The sequence below is a fragment of the Aythya marila genome (genome assembly GCF_965140915.1).
Source record: "Aythya marila genome assembly, chromosome: 7".
NCBI classification, from domain to species: Eukaryota; Metazoa; Chordata; class Aves; order Anseriformes; family Anatidae; genus Aythya; species Aythya marila.
Window position 1 is genome coordinate 29,935,762 of NC_139048.1, and position 20,853 is coordinate 29,956,614.

Consider the following 20,853-nt stretch of genomic DNA (forward strand, 5'->3'; position numbering starts at 1 on the left):
ATAATTGAATAAATTTTAAAACAAGTCTGAAGGAAATTTCCTATTTAAAATGGTCTTCTCATTTGTCTCCTTGCAGATGGGAAGGTTGAAGTGACAAAAGAAGGCGTGAAGCTGTGCACCATGGGACCTGGCAAGGTATTTGGGGAGTTAGCCATTCTCTACAATTGCACCCGGACAGCAACTGTCAAAAGTAAGATCATTTTTGAACTTTGATGTTGAATGTCTTGGTATTTCTTTGGCTTCTCATCTTCCCTTTGGAGTTGCAGCCACTTTTCAGTGTTCAGCTTTCTTAATTAATTAAGCTCTCTGTGGCATGGATTACAGCATTGCATTTAGCCACTGTGAGCGGGAAGAAGATAGAAAAGAAATGCTTCACTGGGTTCTTTCACTGAGGTTTGTTCCTGTAGGGCACCTCCTGTGTTAATGCAGTGGTTGATGCTGCCGTAGGCAGAGGAGTCTACAGCTAATACCCCCACTGTCCATATAGCAGTGATGCCTACAGTGAGGATCAGGACAAGGTATGGGATAGGAGCTGTCCTACCACATGGTCACAGATCTTGGAAACTTGTATGAGTTTCTAAGAGGGCAGAAGCATGACTGAGTTTTTTCGGTCCTGCTGCTGCACTCCTGTCCTCCTACGCGTACAATCTTATTTCAGACCCTGTGGATGGACAGAAACAGGCTATGGGTAAAAGGTTTCCCTGCACTGTGATAGTGTATGGTGCAGAGTAGGATGCAGCCCAAACTCAGGATATGACTGTTGCTTTTAAGAGCATTTCTTACCCCTGTAAGTGTAGGTATTCAATGAAAACTGGAAGTAAAGTTTATGTATTTTTTCAGGGCAAGTCATTGTTTTCCCCCTAAACTGATTAAGCAGACAGAATTGGAAAAAAAAAAAAAAAGAAAAAAGCCTGGGTGGCACTGATCCCTTGCTCTAAGTCTTTGGCTCTTCTCCTGTAATCTGGTTTCTTTTATGAGTGTTCTGGGCAAAGCTTAGGTTGCACAATAAGTAGAGGAAAATCGCATTACTATGTATGCCATAAATATGTTTTCATTTATTGTAGTTGAGAATTTTTGATCTTGGGGATAAGAGCTCAAGATGAAATCTTAAGCAGTGGGGTTTTATGAGAGATGGAATACTATTCTGTAGGGGAAGAGTTAGGATACAGGTGGGATAGATCATGAGAGTAATACAGAGACAAAAAAGAAAAGAAGGTATGAAAATGAGGCACGTGAGTTCCTGTTCAGAATAGAGTCTTTCAAAAATGTGTAATTTTTACTTCAAAAGGAGAAAGAAGAAAGAGGAGCAATGGACAGAAGAGTCAAAACAAGAAAAGATAACAGGATGTTATCCTTAATCCTTAAGAATCTGTCTGACCTACTCTTGGTTTTGCCTGTGTAAGCCTTGCCTTTTTACAAGTACTGTTTATTGCAGGTAGATGCTTGGCTAACCTGTAGTGAGTTCACTGGCAGCACAGTTTATGCCTTGCAGTAATCCATAATCACAAATGATGGAGCAAATGTGCTTAATACACAGGTTGTGCCGAGTCCCAGACCCCGGAGACCTTGGGAATAATTCAGGCTGTGTGCTGGGCTGCTCCCTGATGCGTTGCTTGGTCTCCTGCCATGTACTGTGGGTGTGCATGGGAAGCAGGTGTTGATCCACCCTATTTCCCCATGCCTCCTGCCCCGTCAGTGTGTTCTCCATGTAGTCGTATAGGCTGTATTGCTGTCCGAGTTAAGGTTTGGAGTGTTGGTGATTACGATGAATTCAGCTGAGCTGCAGGTTTTTGTGGTTATGCAGGAAGTTGGAAAGAGCAGAGAGAAACAGGGGAGATGATCGATCCCTAGGAAGGGACAGGAGTGGATCCTCGTTTATTTCCCTGTACAAGAACAGAACTGAAAGTGACTGGATCCTCTGGTACCACAAGCACTACACCGTTGTGCAGTCACACCATTTTGTGTGCATGCCCCTTCTCAACGTGTTCATACAAGTCAGTCTAATAGGATATAATACTGGAGACTGTTTTTACTGCCAGCTTTACTGTTACTGGCTCTGTAATGTTCTGCATGTCCCTCTCTTGAGCAGACTTCCAGATTGCCTTTTGGTGCTTACTTTTACTAAATCCCTCTTTTTTTCATTGTTCAACTGGGGGCAGTAGTAAGGCTGCTACTATAACCACCCTTGGAGAGATCTTCCATCGAGAAGGAGGTGCCTGCATTTGTTGTTTTACTCTGCTCCTTTTCCATTAGCATCATAAAATTATGTTAATTATGCATCTTATTCCACCAGCAGCTGGCAGCCATTTGTAATCTCCTTTCTGATGCCAGCAAGTGGTTTTTAGGTGGTTTCTCGTTATTGCACAAGTAGGTAGCAGTCGTGGTTGTAATCAGCTTTGTCCTTTCAAGTACAGTGGCATGCAAGGTCACAGCTCGGCTTTTGGGAACTGTTTCGGCTAGACCTAACTGAACAGAGCCACGTCTTTGAGGTGTGTGGATCAGTTTAGGGTGCATTATTGACTTAAATTGTTGCTGATGCTGCTAATAAACGGCTTCAAACATCTGTTTGTTCTTTTGGCTAAAAGATAAATAAATGTCATAAGCCTCAACAAAGGCGAATGCTAGCAAATATTCCATTAAGTCTGATGATAACTTTGATCATTACAAGGATTATTTCAGGAGAAATGAACAATTGATGATTGTAATGAAAACAGACACCCAGTCAACAGTGATGCTGGTGATGGGGAAGATTTGTCAAGGGGCATCATACAACTTTCATTTACAGAAATACTTTAAATCAGGGCTTCCCAATTTTCAGCAGATAGATTTCCATTACCTCTGGTGTCAGAAGAGCTTTTTGATGTGCCTGCCAGTACTTCATTATGAGGGCATTAAGTATTTCTTCTTAAAAGATGAAGTTGCAGCAAAGACTTGAATGAGGGATGCGTTATGGGGGTGTGAAGCTCAGCAGTGCCTTTGGGCCGTAATGATGCGTCAGCTATGCTGACATCTTGTGCTGCAACTCATTTGTGTGTGTGCTTGTGCTTGGGCTTGGTAAATAATAAAGTTTTTAGTGTCATTACTCACTGCAGTAGTCTGCACGGGCTCCTCAGCTGCTGCTCGCCCTGTAGGAGCTTGCAGCCTTAAAGGGATAAATCCCTACAGGAAGTCCTTCGCCTTCTGAAAACACTTCAGAAGACGTTAAGTTATAATTATTCTGATCTGACTCCTTCTGGTTCATTATGACCTCTTTAATGAGATAACCCGGGTCTTTTGAAAGGCTGCCCTAAGATAATTCTGACAGTATTTTCTCAGTTGTTACTACAGTCTTAGGTAAAAGCAGGTTGGGGTCTAAGAGCACCACGGCCTTTGGACAATGTGCTTCAGAGCACATTTTCTCAGTTGTTCTGAAGCTTTTGGTTTTCATTTCTAGATATTAGAGAAAGATTATTATTTTTTATTATTTTTTTCTGGAGACTGTTCAGGCTGATGCTCCAAGTGTGTCATTGTCATGGCTTTCCAGAGTGCTGCTGTTCACAAATCTGCTTCCCTCACGTACACAGTGAAATCCAAATCAGCAGTTACATTTCTCCTAAGTGTTCATTTCCATTGTCTACATGCAAAACTCGAGGCTACTTGCAATTTAAAGCAGAATCAGACTTTTCTTCCCTAATGCCAACAAGTAATTTTATGCAGTCCATTAGAATAAGAGAAAGGAAATCCCACTCATTATTAAGGCTGGCATGCTAAAATGATGTATCTAGTCCCCTGGGAGAGTAGCATCCTCCAAGTGTGCCTGTTTAGCTATATATCTCAAATTGCTATCATCAACTCTTTGAGGAAGCAAATAGCAGAGGTGTCACCAAGTTTTCAGTGGTGTGACAGGACAGGACAGGATGGGGGGAAGCTCTGGTGACCATACACCTTGTCTGTCCTGCAGCCACCCTGCTCAATTGCAATTCCCTTTAATTAGGAGTCTTTCCTATTTGCTAAGAGACCTAAGAAAAGAAGGATTTTATCTTGCTTGCTGCCAAGCAAACTGCATCTCCAAGCATGTTATCACATGAGTATGAAAGAAGCAAAAAGCTTTATTAGAATTTAAATTCGATTTTGTTCATTAGTAACGTGGATGGTAGAAGGGGCTTTCTGATAAGTCAGAAAGAAACAAAAAGGCAGAAAATCCAACCCAACAGGTGGGGCTGTATGCAAAACTTGTTAATTCCTCATTGGATTACACAAAAGATCTGCGTAGTAAGTGGAGATTCTTCTGAGATAATAAACCTCTGCAGTTGTTTTCACTCTGAATTATCTGATGAATAGAACTGCACACCATTTTGGCAGGCAGGTTGGGGGAACCCTGATTTTGTGAAAGGAGTGGATTCCTGCACCTAAGGGCATGATATATATTTGGGAGGTGGCTTTAGCATCTTCATTCCAGTTCTTCCCCTGAGAAAATATCATAATGAACCCCTCACAAAGCCAGCTGGCTGCGGGACGGCCGGCTTCAGAGGAGTTGTATGCAGCTTGGCACTAGCCTATATTTTTAGGGAAACAACTTGGGCAAAAAAAGAAAGCACAAGCTAGAGTTGATAAACTGTAAATTAAGTAAATAATTTTTTGTGTGTGTCTGGTAACACCAGCAGTGTGTCCTCAAACAAGAGTTGCTCGAGCCTTTTCTGCTTATCAGCAGTGCTAATTGTGCAAAGCTCACTGCCGTGCAGTGTGATTGCTGAAGGAGTTTGTAAATTTTGTTGCCAAGCTTGGATGAGTTTGAGTTCTCCACCACTGTGTTTTTAATGGAGTCCTGTGGAAATGCTGGCTTGCTTGCTAGCTGCAGCCCCAGAAAATACTCTGAATTAAAAGGAGCTTGGTAATGGTGATAATTTGCAAGGAAAATTCAGGCAACAGCGTGCCAGTTGCCAATTATAACTGCGGAGACTCGTTAAAAACCTTCGAGAAGGATGTTCAGATATTCTCCTCCAACAATCAGAGAAGCTTGTGTAAAGTTTGTTCTGATCTTCTCAAAACAAGGATGTTGGCAAGCAAAGGTTAATTTTAGATATTTAGCTGCTTGGTTAAAAGCTGTCTGGTCTCTCTCAGGTTGTGCAAACCGGAGATGATGGGGCCACGGAGCAGCCTGCTTTTAGAAGAGCTCATGAGCTTGCAGAACTGGGTTGCGTGTACTTTGTTTCTTCCATTTCTGCATGTGGTCTTTTCTTTCTGCCCACAACTATGTAAATAGTGGCTTTTGATGATTATTTCAGGATTTTTGGCAGGAAGTTTTGATACTTATCACTTCAGGAGTTTGAACAGCAGTATCCATTGAGACATCTTTTTGACTCAGGCTTTTACCATTGAAATGTCTTTGGTATAGAAAGCTAACAACCCCGTCTGGGAAACAGATGCTTTCTGCCATACCTTACAGTTTCCAACCCTTCTAATAACATAAGGGAAGTTAGTTTCTTCTTCTGACTTTAAACACCGTGACCCAACATTTGAAATGTTTAATTCTTTGTTCTTGTTTCCCCATTTCAGTGTTTCTGCCCTACAAGGTCTGAAGGAAAGCAAAGCCCCATTTATCCAGTTCCTAAGAATCAGGAGACTGAAATTAAAAAATGACTGATTTGTAAGGAAAGTGCAAGCTCTGACAATATTTTATTTCACTCTAAAGAAATGCTTTCTCCTTCGCGTTTTACTGGATCCAAGTATTGATGCCCAGGATACTGTGCTTCAGTGCCTGCACGTGGAGCAGCTGCAGCCATAGCAAAGGTGGATGAGATGGGTGCTGCTGCAACGTGGCTTAGCTGCCTTGTAGGGCACTGTCACAGCCTCTGGCAGTTTACACTGCAGACCTTCCCTCCTTCGCTTTCAGCTGCTGCTATAAATAAGTCCCTAGTGCTTGCTCGCTTCTTGCTCTTCTTCTGGGGTGTGTGTGTGCTGCCTTTGTACTTGAGAAAAATCTGTATTTTCTGTTTGAGTTTTTTAATTAGTGCCTTTATCAACATTTATCATCATTTATCAACAGTCCTGGCTATCGGGGGAGGTCCCAGTTGACTGGCGGCTAGCAAACGTGACGCCCATCTACAAGAAGGGCCGGAGGACTGACCCGGGAAACTACAGGCTGACCTGGGAAACTACAGGTCTGTCAGTTTGACCCCAGTGCCAGGGAAGCTCACGGAGCAGATCCTCCTGAGAGTCATCACGCAGCACTTGCAGGGCAAGCAGGCGATCAGGCCCAGTCAGCATGGGTTTATGAAAGGCAGGTCCTGCTTGACGAACCTGATCTCCTTCTATGACAAAGTGACGTGCTGGGTGGCTGTGGATGTGGTCTACCTTGACTTCAGCAAGGCTTTTGACACCGTCTCCCACAGCATTCTCCTCAAGAAACTGGCTGCTCTTGGCTTGGACTGGCGCACGCTTCGTTGGGTTAGAAACTGGCTGGATAGCTGGGCCCAAAGAGTCGTGGTGAATGGAGCCAAGTCCAGTTGGAGGCCAGTCACTAGTGGTGTTCCCCAGGGCTCGGTGCTGGGGCCGGTCCTCTTTAATATCTTCATCAGTGATCTGGACGAGGGCATTGAGTGCACCCTCAGTAAGTTTGCAGATGACACCAAGCTATGTGCGTGTGTCGATCTGCTTGAGGGTAGGAAAGCTCTGCGGGAGGATCTGGATAGGCTGCACCAATGGGCTGAGGTCAACTGCATGAAGTTTAATAAGGCCAAGTGCCGGGTTCTCCACCTGGGGTGCAATAACCCCAAGCAGAGCTACAGGCTGGGAGATGAGTGGTTGGAGAGCTGCCAGGCACAGAAGGACCTGGGAGTGATGGTGGATAGTCGGCTGAATATGAGCCAGCAGTGTGCTCAGGTGGCCAAGAAGGCCAACAGCATCCTGGCTTGTATCAGAAACAGTGTGACCAGCAGGGCTAGGGAGGTGATCGTCCCCCTGTACTCGGCTCTGGTGAGGCCGCACCTCGAGTACTGTGTTCAGTTTTGGGCCCCTCGCTACAAGAAGGACATCGAGGTGCTTGAGCGGGTGCAGAGAAGGGCGACGAAGCTGGTGAGGGGCCTGGAGAACAAGTCCTGTGAGGAGCGGCTGAGGGAGCTGGGCTTGTTCAGCCTGGAGAAAAGGAGGCTCAGGGGTGACCTTATCGCTCTCTACAGGTACCTCAAAGGAGGCTGTAGCGAGGTGGGAGTTGGTCTGTTCTCCCACATGCCTGGTGACAGGACGAGGGGGAATGGGCTTAAGTTGAGCCAGGGGAGTTTTAGGTTAGATGTTAGGAAGAACTTCTTTACTGAAAGGGTTGTTAGACATTGGAACAGGCTGCCCAGGGAAGTGGTGGAGTCACCATCCCTGGAAGTCTTTAAAAGACGTTTAGATGTAGAGCTTAGGGATATGGTTTAGTGGGGACTGCTCGCATTAGGTCAGAGGTTGGACTCGATGATCTTGAGGTCTCTTCCAACCTAGAAATTCTGTGATTCTCTGATTTAATTAGAAGAAACTTTGTTGTTGTTATTAACGTTATGGTTTCTTTAGTTTGCCTGCTGTTGGCATCTTTGGCATTTTCCAAGTCTTTTCGGGATGGAAAATTATGCACAGTAGATTTTTCTTTTCCTTACGTCCTTTCCCGTGGCTCATTTGGCTGGAATTGTTCATTTGTCAGTTTTGTTGTTGCTGTTCATTGTCTCTTCCTCTCTCTGTCTCTCTCTCTCTCTCTCTCTCTCTCTCTCTCTTTTAAACTGAATTGTTTATTTACTTTTTTTTTTCTTTTTTTTTTTTTCTTTTTTCTCCCCATTAAACTTATTATGTATTAGCTTTATCACAGTGCTTGCCCAGTACCCAGCTTTTTCCCTGTGGTCCTTTTTCTAGCTTTAATTCTGCCATTACCTTTATTAGATCACCTGCAGGTACTTGGGAGGAGAGATGCTGATGTGAGTCGTTGTCTGCTCGCAGAGCTCATTAGATCAGAGAGAGCGAAGCAGTGAGGACTTTTTAGCCACTTTAGGGGTTCTGCTAAGTGAAGACATTACAATCTGTCTTGGAGGCAGGAATGGAAGAGGGTGCTGAAGCATGGTTGATTGCTTGTATAGGCAGCGTATGAAACAAAATTTCTGCAGCCTTCTTCGGTACAGAGTTTCAGGGTATGTACAGGGCACTGTCCTGCAAAGAGCGCAGGAAACAAGTGCAGCAGCATCCTAAGTACCTGAATGAATCTCTCTGTTTTCTTATTTTGGTAATTTCGTAGTCAACTTTAGAATAGACTGAAGGTTTTAGTTTCAGTTCAGTCTTCAGCACCTACTTGTAGGCTTTAGGAAAGCTATATAAAGCAGTGCCTGGAAAGCTCGCAGGCAGTTTAACTTAGGAGACACCTTGAGGAATGGGACTTGCAAACTCGTTGTGGCTAGGTTTGCACAATGGAGCATGGAGAAAATTGAATGCTGGCTTTATTGAGTAGCTGGAGAACTAAAGGCTTATAAAGCTGTTCTCACCAGGAACATTCTTGAAGTGCTTTCACCAAAAGTGCTGCTGAGAGCAGCTCCTGCAGCATGTTGAGACTTAGAAACTTGGTGCAGTTTGAAAGCTACATGGCAGAGCTCATGTACAGCGAGCTGGGGCTGAGGGAGGTGTTCAGGGGTGCATGGGCAGGTGTCCTGCTGCCCTACAGAAGCCACCATTCCCCTCGAGATCCTCAGCCATGCCGCTCATCCCTGGGCGATGCCTTGGGAGGACTGTGGATGCTCAAAAGGTGCTGACCAACTGCATCCTGGTGCCCCAACTTAGTCTTACAGTCTGGCATCGTATCCTGTGCCTGATATGTTGCAGAGAATCACTTTCCTCTCCATCAGATGTATAAAACTATGTAAAATTCAATAGCATGAAATCATCTTATTACAGGAAAAAGATTCACTATAAGTTCAGGTTTAAAAACTATGTAGTAGTAGTTGCCAGTGCTCTTGAAAAAACAATATTTGTTGTGCCTGATGTGGAAGGATGATCATCATTCAGGGGAAAAGAAGCACTTGAGTTGTTTTTAAATACTCCTGAAAATTATTTTGTTGGTATTTTTCATGTTGTTTTAATTACAGAGTTGGATAATCTGAGAAACAAACACAGTTAAACACATCTATAAGTAGATTATGACTTTCTCTATGCAATCCTTGAAGAAGTAGCTAGCAGCAGCTGTAAAATAATTACTTCACAAGAGCTTCCTTTCCCCATCCCCTTTTATTCATATCTCCGAAAACATTACTGATGCATGAAATCAGGCTAGAGCAGTCCTGATAAATGGGATGACTGAAATTCTCTAATGATAGTAAGCTTTTGCTTTGAGCAGAGTTTGATAAACAAGGGAATGCAATAATAGTATTTGCAGTTTATACTAATTTATGAGCTCAACAATACATGGTCTTTTCTCAGACTGAAACACAACAGACTGCACAGAGTCTGGTTTTGACGCACCAATATACAAAAGTTTCTTATTCCAGACTGTTTTCTGGCACTAATTGTAGAAGAATGAGCTGCTTGGTGCTAAGACAGACACAGAAATGAACAATTTGTGTTTCAGAGCCAAAGCAAGTCCTCCCTTTTGTTCTCTAAAACCACTTTAGGAGATGCTCGATAAGAGGAAATTACTCTGTGCTACCTTTCTTGATATCTGTGAAAACATAGTTTTAAAGATACTTTCAGCCTCCATAATTTAGTGATTCTTTCTGATTTACAGTGGATTAATTTTAAAGATTTCAGTACACCTTTCTGTAGTGGAGGATTTGTGCTTCCCTCCATTAAAAGTCCATCACTTTCAATAAAACTGTTTCCATTGTTCACTGTAAGTGAATTGGAAGGATATTTTTAATTTTTCCAGTATTGAAAGACCTTTTTTTGCTCTGACAAATGTGAGATCAACAATGAGTATTTGTATCTGCTATGTTTGGATATCTTTTAAATTTGAACTCTTTCTCCCTTACTTAGTCTTCTGTATTTGCACCTGAAGAACTTATGGTAAATTCGTTAGCTTCTGTAAGGTTTCTGACATTAAAATAAAATAATTACAGAAGAATCTATAGCTTCCACATGTTGTCCATGTGAACAGCTGAGGAGATACTCAAGCAACAGACTACCTCAGTGTGGGCTGTTAGCATAATTTACATGAGAAAAGTTGCAAATAAAAACATGGAAGCTGTCCTTCTTCATTTTTAATTAATTTAGATTAATAAACTGTAGGTAGAATATGCAAGTGCTTCTAGGACTGGCATAAGGCAGTGATACCCTCATCTTCTGGCTATGAACACTCCACTTCTCTTTGTGTGTCTGCAGGCAAGCGGTTTGACTCTGTAAACAATTATCTTGAAATGAGCTTGAAGCCTTCTTTCATGCCTCTCTGGAAAGCTGTTTAGCAGGAAGAAGTTTGTCTTCCCTCCCATCAACCTGCTCTCTCACCAGATGTGCTTCTGGATCTTGAGCCGTGGTGCTCCATCCCTGCGCTAAGCACAGTCCCCTGCCCGGGCAGGGCAGGATTAGCATGCCACGCGACAGGAGCAGTATGCTCCTTCTCCATGCAGTTAAAGGTCACTGATAGACCTCTACAGGCATTTAAACAGCACATAAGGATGCGTTTGTTGACAGATTGGCACTGCTCATTGTCTTGTATGGTTTCACAATGTGTGGCTTGTCCAGTTCAGCCTAGAGACAGTGAGCAGCACTCCTGCTTGGCACCTGTCCAAAGCCAAAGTTTAGACCCTGCAATGAAAAAATGCGTGCAAACACTGAAACTGCAAGTATTCTTCTCTTACATGCTCCCAAACATAATGCCAGCTATTTTTCCTTATTTTTGCATTCCTTTTTAGCTGTTGTGTAGCACAGAGTAAGGCAGGGCTCCCCGTAACAGCACGGTGCTGGAGGAAGGCACCTTCCTGTCCAGGGACACACAGGACAGGAGCAGACAGCCCATGAGGGGATGGAAAGTGGCTCCCGTGGGAAAGCAGGAGGGATTGTGGAGTTTGTTGTGACTGACAAAGCTGCCGAAAGTTGCTGGTGGGAAGTAGGTGGCTCTTTCTGGAAGTGGTCTGCGCTCTCGTCTTCATTGCCTGGGTGTTTTCAGAGTAGGAGGTGTTGGCGTAGCAGATGGCTATGCCATGTGCTGTATTACATAGTGTTTGAGGTTGTAGTTAATACATGGAAAAACAAAATAGAGACGGAAGGAAACATGTCTATCTACTACACTGATGGCTTTGCTTGTAGATTTTTGTTGCAATTCACCATCTGTGATTGCTAATTTACCTTCAGGAATTGTGAATTCTTGGAGCTGGGTTGGTGTCCTTCTATACAATAGGATGCTCATTTTGGGGGCTGACATTACAGCCCAACTTCTCAGCATTTCCCAAAATAATTGATTGACCCAGCAGCATACAAATTGTTTGCAACCTTCTATTCAGGGTACATGGGCCACACCAAACAGAATTCTTGAAACAGCACTAAGGAACATGTAGGAACAGCTGAAAATCTTTTTTCTTTTCTTCTTCCTTTTAAGCTTTGCTAAATTATCAGCTGGCTGATGGTAGTGAAGCACTAGTTTATCGAATCAAGAGAACCAGGAGAAAAGCTTTCTTCCTCCCTGCAGTGGATGTAAGGTAGAAGGTATTTATGGAGACAGCACCTGATGGTGCATTGAATAAATGACATGTGTGGGTTATCTCTGCTGGAATCTTGTGATCAACTCCATCAGGGATCTGACTGCCAGGGTCTGGGCTTCAGGCTAGCACCTTGCTATGAAGGCTGTATTCTCTGCATCCTTTTAATGGCAGCGCATGAACGTTCAACTTGTCTTGGTTTAAAATGCTGTTCAGCCTGATGAGACTGATGCGGCTGTTTATTATTGTGGGGCCCATTGCCAGGAAGCTGTCTCTAAAGCAAATACATAGCCAGCACTGAGGCTGTTTTTTTGGGCAGACCTTTATCTGATGGCCCTGGTGACATCTTTTATGGGCATGAAGGTCCTGGAAAGGTTTTCAGGGCATGGATGAGACTTGATGTGTGAGGGCTCTGTCTCCCTCATCTGCTATCTGGGATGAATGCAAGTCAAAGGGAGCAAGCAGCAGCCCTCTAGCTGGGGATGTTTGCAGACAATGTCTGTATTAATACAAAAATACGTAAATTACTTAATGTCCAGCACCGCTTGATACATTTGTGTTGCTGTGACTGCCTTTGCACTTGTACAGTTGTTCTGTTGCTCTGTTTCATGGATGCTGTTTGAAGTGGGATTTTTTTGGACCATGTGTTGGGAAGATGTTTAAAGTTGAGAAAAAGCTGTTAAGGGCAACCAGAATTATATGTTAGTAAGCCTTCATCTACCATAGCTATGTACACATGCAGTGATATGTCAATTTAAAATAGCGATTAATATGACATTAGTTATAGTTCCTGAAGAAAAATAAATCTCCATAGGACCTGAAAACTGCTGCTGCATTTTTCAGCTCTGCATATTGTCTCGTCAAACTTGCTGTCCTTTCTCATCTGCAGATACTCTGACAAAACAACCGAAATTGTCTCTATTACATAAATCTTCTAACCATAAATCCATTTACTAGTGGCAACTGGGCTAAGCTGGGGGGAAAAAATCGTAAGCTTCCTGTGTGCTGTGATACCTTAGATGCAGTTTTAGTGACCAATATTTACTCCAGTTTATCATGCTATAAAGAAGGCTGTAATTTACTTGCACTTATCCGCTCTAAAGGTTGCTGGCAAGGATGGATTTAGTATTATTTAAGTGCTAGTGTTTAAAAGCAGTTGAATACTCAGTAGATCAACAAAATGTCAGATAAACTTTTTAATTAAGGAAGCAACCAAATTCTCAGTATTGCAGGACTGAAAAATTCATTACGTTTCATGAACTGCATCTTCTCTCTGAGTGTAATCGGACCAGGAACATTTAATTTCCTTTAGACTGCAATAAAAAACATCCAGACAACAGACCCTTACAAGTGTATTTACTCCTCCTAAGGTATTTGCAAAACCCTGCCTTTCTGAGTTCAAAAGTAATGAGTGTTTGATAGGTGTCTGGTGAAGGTCTGCTCTCCTCAGCGTCTGCCCAGTGCATAGGAGAGGAAAATGAGATGTGAATAGTATATTATTTTAGTTATCAGTAGGAAAAAGGAATGTGTGAGGAAGATGAATCGTGTTTTGGTAGTTCTCTAGTAGTTCAAGTGCCACAATAAAGTCATGTCTTTTATTTTCATATAACAAAGAATGGACACCCTGAATTGTTGTTTTTATGGGAACTGAGTTGAACTCGGAGCCATCTGAAGCCATCTGAGCAGCCCAGATGGCACTGAAGACTAAATGCAGCCATCTAAACACAGAGAAATCCTTGCCATCTTTGAGAAAGGAATTGTCTCCATTTCTGTGTTTTTGTTTTTGTTTTTTTTTTCTTCTTTTTTTCTTTTTTCTCTCAGCTCTTGTGTCACTCTGCCTGCTTCCTCTGTAGCTGCAGTAGAAGGTGGGAGTCATGGATTGTTCAATTTGCCCAACACCCAGCTCAGCACCCGGCCTTTTAAACTTGTGTTTTCTTCCCTGGGCCCTAGCTGAGAGCATTGTCCTTGGGCAGCAAACCTCCTCAGGGTGGGCACATTGTGCCACTGGCCCGCAGCAGCTTTTGCTGGGGACCCTCCCAGGTCCTGCAGCCAGAAAAGGGCTGGAAGGGGAACTCCTCACCCTGAGGTAACGCTCGTCTGTTCCCCAGCTTGCTGTTCAATTAGCTATATGGATAGCTGTGCTGAACTTCCTTCAGTGCTTCAGGCCAGGGAGGAGTCTCGTTCTGCCTTTCACTGCCTCTCCCGATGGTAATCCAAAGTCAGGGAGCGTTGCTCTGCTCGCAGCTATCCCTCTGTGCCCGCTCAGGCACTTTCAAGCCTCACTGGCTTTGCTCAGCTCTTGAAGTAGGGAGTACATTTTGCCTAATGTCTGCTGATCTCATGCTGTATGTGTGTGTTACTTCTCACGGATGAGCACACCAACCAGTATATGTATATAGGACATAGATGCACACAGGCAGCCACAGGCTCAGGAAATGCCACCAGCTGCGGAAACGCATCAACAGCCTAGCCAGATCCATAGCCAGGGCGAGTCATGGGCACCCAGAAAAGGGCCTGGTGTGAAAACACTGGATAACAAATTGGGACTTGAAGGTGTTTTGAAAGGATAAGGGTGCTCAAGTGATCGATCTAAAAAAGTTTTCTCTAATCCCTTGTTCTAAGCGGCTTGCACAGCAGCAATTTATGGCCCCGTTTTCACTGCGTCTTAAATGCTCGCTTTGAGGAGGCATCATCTCATCATTACAAACCATTAGCTTGGCTTCTAGGTGATCGTAAAGGGAACTTCATTTTTTTTCCCCTTTTCCTGATGACGCAGGCACTTGTCGATTCGGGCTGCAGCCGCTATCATTTCTGACACTGCCTGTGGCATGCTCCAAAGTCAATGCTCCTGTATTAAAAATTGTGTTGGCTAAAATAGAAAGCATTCTCATGGGGATGTTGTGTGTTTTGTGCCCTCTGTGACGGGCAGTCCTGACTTTCCAATTGTACACGTGCCATGCTGGTTAAACTTAACAGAAGAGATGACAGAGCATTATCCATTCCCAGAAGCAGGGAGGAGTTTGCTGCTGTGCCAGATGCCGAGATGTGCTGCAGATGCTGCGTGCTCCTGGGGTGGAGGCCACACATTGTTTACACTGCAGATAATGGTTTCCCCACATGAGACAGTGCAAAGGAGCATCTGGAAGGGGAATTGAGGAAAATTTAGCTGAATGAGTGAAGCAGGTGAAGGCTGCCGTGCTTTGGATGTGAAGGCTCTTTTGGAGAACCTAAAGCAGTTCCATGATGTGCAGACACCTTGGTTTATGATGTGCTCAAGTTGGTTGGACCTCAGCGGCTTGAAATGGTTGTGAAACCCCAAAGGATGGGGATCTCCCCGGTGCCCTGTCCCAGAGCCCCACCACCTCCCGAGGAAGAAGCTTTTCGATCAAACCAACCAGAATCTCCCCAAATCCACAGCTGTCAGCTCTTGGTGCCTCCTGGTGCTCAGGTGCACACCTCTGGCCAGTGGGACAGGAACAGCACTGGGAAGTAATCTGGGTTGAATGTTAACTCCCTCCATACATCCAAAAGAAACCCCCCAAAAGAGCTTTGGGTTATTTTTAACCTAAATGTCCACTTTTCAGTGCAGCTGCATAAACAGTTTTACTGGCAGGAGCTGGGGGCAGTGCCTGGGAATGGGAAGCAGGGGAGAGGAGGAATGCAGTCAGCACTGCTCCGGGTAGCAGTGGAAAAACGTTAAAAGTGCATAAATCCTCTTTATTCTGCACTGCAGTGGTGGAGTAGGACTTAATGGGTTTTTGTGCAGGGAGAAGGTGGGCAGCAGAGGAACACCGTGCCCCTACGCGGTTGCACATTTCCCATCATAATTTAGTTACTGGCAAATCCTTCATTGGCTGGTGTCATCTCGGAGATGACAAGAGAAAGGTGTTTTCATCTGCCACTGAAGGTTGCTTTTTTTAATCTGCCCATTGAAGGGCTTTTAATCTGTCATTAACGTCTCCTGGAAGCTGTCAATACTGAGGCATTAGCCAATTTTGCTAGTAGTAATGTGTAATCCAGTCACGTTGTGATTGGGCAGTTACACCTGTCCGATAGTGTTTGCACGTCCATTTATTCATTAGAGGGAAATGTGTACAGTCTGTTGAATGGAGTCTTCTAAAAGACAAATTAAAAATGAAGTATTTTGAACTGAATATTGCAGGGCAGTCAAATAGTATTATTCTTCAAGCTTGATCTGGAATTTTTCTGCCATTCTTCACTGTGCAAATATTTGCTTCAAATTAATCACAAAGGATTTTTGATGTTTATTTAAGCATTGTCCCATTTTTAATTTTTACTTGGCAAACACTGCAATGCCTAGAAAGATGTACTAACACCTATGTGCTACGAAAGGGTGGTAAATACACTGACCTGCTGGGTTTGGCTGCTGCTACAGTCAGCACTCCCGTGGTTTGAAAGAAATCCTTCTCCCTTCCCTTTGAAATAGACGATGATGATGAAGGGTGCATTCAAGAGCTGTTGTTCAACTCCTGCTTCCTTGTTACTGTGATCTCCCCTCCATTCTGGCAAATAAAAGGCTACATCAGTGCATCAACTGCAACAGGCTGTGTTATCAAGGTCAGGGAGACTCTGGGCATCACTCTGCAGTTGCTTCTTTCTGGCTTTTGAATGGAAAGACATGGGTGAACACGTGTGTTTCTCTAGCTGCCCCTGTGTGGAGGTGTTTGCTTGCAGGATCCCAGTCAGTGCTCGTCCAGAACAAACTGCTGGACCTTGCAGGAGACGACTTGGGCTCACCTCTGGCGGGGCTGGAGAAAAGCGTGGGTCTCTGTGACTGGGATGCCTGCTAAATACTTACAAAACCAAGTGTCATAGCAATAAAACCCATGGCTGCATTGCCCCTTGATGTTGTTTATATGCATGCTTTAAAGACTTGACATCAGAAAATATTTATCTCGTCCTCCCTCTGTTGGTGCTGAGTGTTACTGAGCCCATTCCACCTTTCCACCCTGCTGACCCCAGGCACCCTGATGTCTGTACATCATGTTAACATGTACATCATGTTAACATGTACATCACAGTGCTGCACTGTGCTTTAAGTGCTTTTGAGACCACAGAAAATGGCTGTGGCTTATTCTTTATGTTTTGAAGTCTGTGAAACAGCTGAAGGGTTTTTTGAGTTGCTGTATAGATGCACAATTCGGAGGCAGGAAAGAGAGTCCTGAATTTAAGGGTAAATCTGGTGAATCTGGTTCAGCACTGGGCTGTGCCACCAGAGTGGATAGAGCCTGAGAGCACAGCCTGCTCCCCATTCACTGAGATTTTTTTGGAGGGTGAGAGGTTTGGACGAAAGGCTCTTATTTTTCCAGCTTATTTTGGAAATTTAATCTTTTCTCTGTGTGTACATGCTAGGTTCTGAAAGATGAATAATAATGTTATGAAACCATGTTTAAAAATAGTCCTTGCTTGCTTTTAGTCTGATAAAGTGTTACCAACTTTCACTAATCTCAATTTATCCTTGAATGGCATAAGAGCAGAAATCAGTTGGGAAATAATTCCTCATGGAAAGAAATACTCCTTTTCCATATCGCTTCTCTTCTCTATGCTGTAGTTAATTCACCGCGACACATTTGTACGGGCGATTAATGCACAGATTCTGAACTCAGCATGTTTAGAAGTGGAGCAATGTAAACGTCATTTAATTGCTATTGTAATTCTTATTGTAATGCTATAGCTCTCCAGGGTTCGAAGATCTGACACATGGAGTTATTTGAGGAGGTGCGCCTTGCTACAGCCTTCTGCAAACTGTGTTGTCTGGCTTTGACTGATGCGAGTCGAATAAAACCAGGCAGCTGTTACTTTTCCTTAGGAAATAAGGGATGCAAATACTGCAGATCCGTACACCGTTCCTTTTCCTAGCATCCATCTCTAGCAAGACATCCAACCCCAACAGTTCTGTGATTCTGTGATTCTGTGATTCTGTGATCTGGGGGAGCAACCAGCAGAATAGAGAAGGTCTCTGCATTTTCATGGGGCTGCTCGGAAGTCAACCTTTAGGCACAGTGTCTTTCTTTCTCTAACCTGTCTCTGTGTACAGATCTGGTCCATCCAGAACTGAGCTGTTTATGAGTGAGTACTTGCCTGGCTCAACATTTCCTAAAATTTCAGATATTATATCCAGGACGTAAAGTGATGAAGAGTCAGCCTCTCTGAACCCTCCTGAGGAAAACCTTTGGTAGACAATTTTGTTTTAGTGGGGAGTTATTTCTCAGCTTCTACAACTTCTTTTCCACCAAGTCTTTATCCAGATCCATGTAATATTTCTCCAACATCAGGGACATTAACCTTTATTAACCACTGCAGAGATTGTTACTACTTAAAGGCTAACATGATAATTAGGACTGCATCTTGGGCTAAGTTCACTCCCGCTCTAAGTGCATTAATTTTATGACAATGATAAGTTAAAGTAAGGTAGTAATTAGTTTTTCCCTCTGTGTGTAGAAACATTATGTGAAACACTGCTATAAATTCAGACTTCTGAGTCCAGGGGGCTGTTAAGACATTTGTACTCACAAATTATATCACAGTTAGTTTAGCAAAAGCTCCGTAGTCTGACTACAGCTTGCTACAAACACCAGTACTTTCATATTCTAAGACACACCTGTTTAATGGAAAAGCAAAGATACCCCAAGCTGGGAAAAGAAGCACGTCTGCACTTTCTGACTGCCTGTAGCCATACCTGTGCTACAATTCTCAATTGCAGCGCCGAGCAAAATGGCAATGGATGGCTTCGTCTTTCCTTACATTTGGATGCTAACAGATTTAGTCCTGGCTGCTTTCTGAATGTTTATGCCATGGAGAACAAAGGCATGATTTCCAGCTAAAGCCACAGACAGAGATCCATTGGGAAAGGTGTGTTTAGAGTCTGCCAGCTCTCTTGAAACCTGTTCTGAGTGGCATTAAAAGCCGATCATAATGTGCATGCAATTAATCATTTTAAAACCAATGTGTAATTGGTGAATACGTTTTGTTGAGGAATTTTTTGAAACAGCAAAGATCCCATGGCTTGCTGCAGCTGAGCAAACCAAGCTACCAGGGCAACTATGAGAAGTTCCCATGACAGTGTTCCCACATCGCCCAATTGAGGAATTTAGAAAAATATTGTTACCAGCAGCTGGCTTCAAGGACAAGGTCTACGTGACTGCGAATCACAAGGGGGTTGTTTTCTTGCAGGTGGGGTTCTTTTCTTGTAGTTGTTTGTCTGAGTGCTTTTGACCAATAATCTTGTGTGAGACACTATCCGCCCCTGTTAAGTTCACTATAAAAGTTAGGCTATTTGGGCAATAAAATGGAGCATGATCTGACCATACTGGTGTCTGTCGTGCTTTTGGCCGTTCTTCCTGCAACAACATTTTAGTTTTGCATCTAGTCTTAAATAACGTTCCTTGTGATTTTTTTCTTACTACAGCTTCTAAACCTACATAAAGTTTACATTGTGAACAGGAGGGATGCATTTAGGGGGAAAAAACATTTTTAAATATCTGGTGAGCTTGCCTGTGCGGGCAGGCCGTGGAAGAGATCTAAAGCATACCACAGGCTCTTGCACACACCAGCATGTGCTTTTGGCCTGTAATGTGTTGGATGGAGCTGGTTGCATCCTGCTCTGATCTGTGCATCCTGCTGGCGCATGAATATTTCCTCTCCTCTGCTTCCAAAGTGCCATCAGGTTGGGGAGAGATGCTGGGGATGGCCAGCAGCTGTCTTGTTCCCTCCCACTTCTCTGCCACACACCAGAGATTTCTGGCACCAACTCACTAAGGGTTAATTGGATTCATTTGCACGCTGTTGCCTAACGTGGCATGCTCTAATATGGGAAAATGCAGGTCAGATCTTATAGATCCTGTATTTTGCCAAATGATGAGCTAACAATTGCATTTAAAACCTCAAGCATTTATTTCACTGCGCAGAGTCTGCTTTCTAAATTGACACTGTAATTTCCCACAGAAATATTTTCTTCTTGCCTTTAAACTTTTATTTTTTAATACTATTTTCACATAAAATCATGCTTAATTTATCTTCAGTATGAATGACCTGGTGCTCAGGGACATGGTTTAGTGGGTGACATTGGCAGTAGGCTGATGGTTGGACAAGATGATCTTGGAGGTCTTTTCCAACCTTACTGATTCTATGATTCTATGATTTGCACATGCTCATCTGTAAATGTTTCGATTAAGAAATGCACTAAAACATTGAGAAAGGAACTTGTAAACTCTAAAAGGTTTGCACAAAATAGCATAGTGAAGATTTTACAATGTGTTTGGTTAAAGCCATGTTAAGTTTTGTTACTAAAAGCTGTTTTCACTGATTTCTGTAATTGTTTTGAATAGCTGCTTGAAACAGCTCCACAAAAACAATTTTGTTTTCATAATTCAAAACATAACACAGCCAATTATTGTGTCTCATGAATCATGAATGCAGTATATTTAAAATATTCAAATAATCAGAATATAGACCAGGATTAGTTTAGATGACTACACATACTAATTGATTCACAATTTTCATAGGGTTTTTTTATTGGTACACCAAGTTCCTATGCTGCAACAGCATTTACTGGTGATTACTACACAAGTTCAAAATGAGTAATATATGAGTTGCTATATTAATATATGAGTTGCTATAATTTATTTTGAATTAAATGTTAGCACTTAATAACAATTTATCAAGGAGATGTGCTCAAGTACCATACGTTGAATTTCTATAATTAAATTTCCCAGTAAAAGTTATTTTGATACAGGACCTACATGTGCAGGGAGCAGAGTAACGCCTGATAAAAGCCTGAAATGAAGAGTTAGAAATGGCAAGTGACACGATCTGATCCCAAAACTGATAAGGTCAAGGAGGAACACAGAGGAGCAGAAGCAGCAGGGAAAGCAAATAAAGCCATGCAGAAGGAAGGTTTCAGTGGTGAAGTGCCACAGGGTGCTGCCACGAGAGCTGTCTGTATGTGCTCAGCAGTAATTGCAGGATAAGGTTTTCCAGGGTGCTGAGGTCTCTATCCTACCCATGCAGGCACAGGCGCATGCAGAGAAGTCCCTGATGTCTCTCTGGAGCCAGTACCCTTCTGCCACAGTGTGTTGGGCTCAGGGGGTGATGTGTTTTGGCCCGAGGGCATTGGGTGAGAAAACAGGACAGAATGTTTGGCTTTATGGGGCTATCCTTTACTGTCATGTTTTTTTTTGATGGTGACTTTCCTGTGTGTTTATGATTAAGA

General features: G+C 43.2%; 1 protein-coding gene across 5 annotated transcripts in view; it reads left to right on the forward strand.

Moving 5' to 3' along the window:
• PRKG1 (protein kinase cGMP-dependent 1) overlaps positions 1–20,853 on the forward strand; it is a 467,251-nt gene that overhangs the window by 161,102 nt on the left and 285,296 nt on the right. For all 5 annotated transcript variants that reach the window (XM_082764357.1, XM_082764356.1, XM_082764358.1 and 2 more), the window contains one exon: positions 77–190. In XM_082764357.1, coding sequence (XP_082620483.1) covers positions 77–190 — 114 coding nt within the window. The remainder of the gene's footprint in view (positions 1–76; positions 191–20,853) is intronic.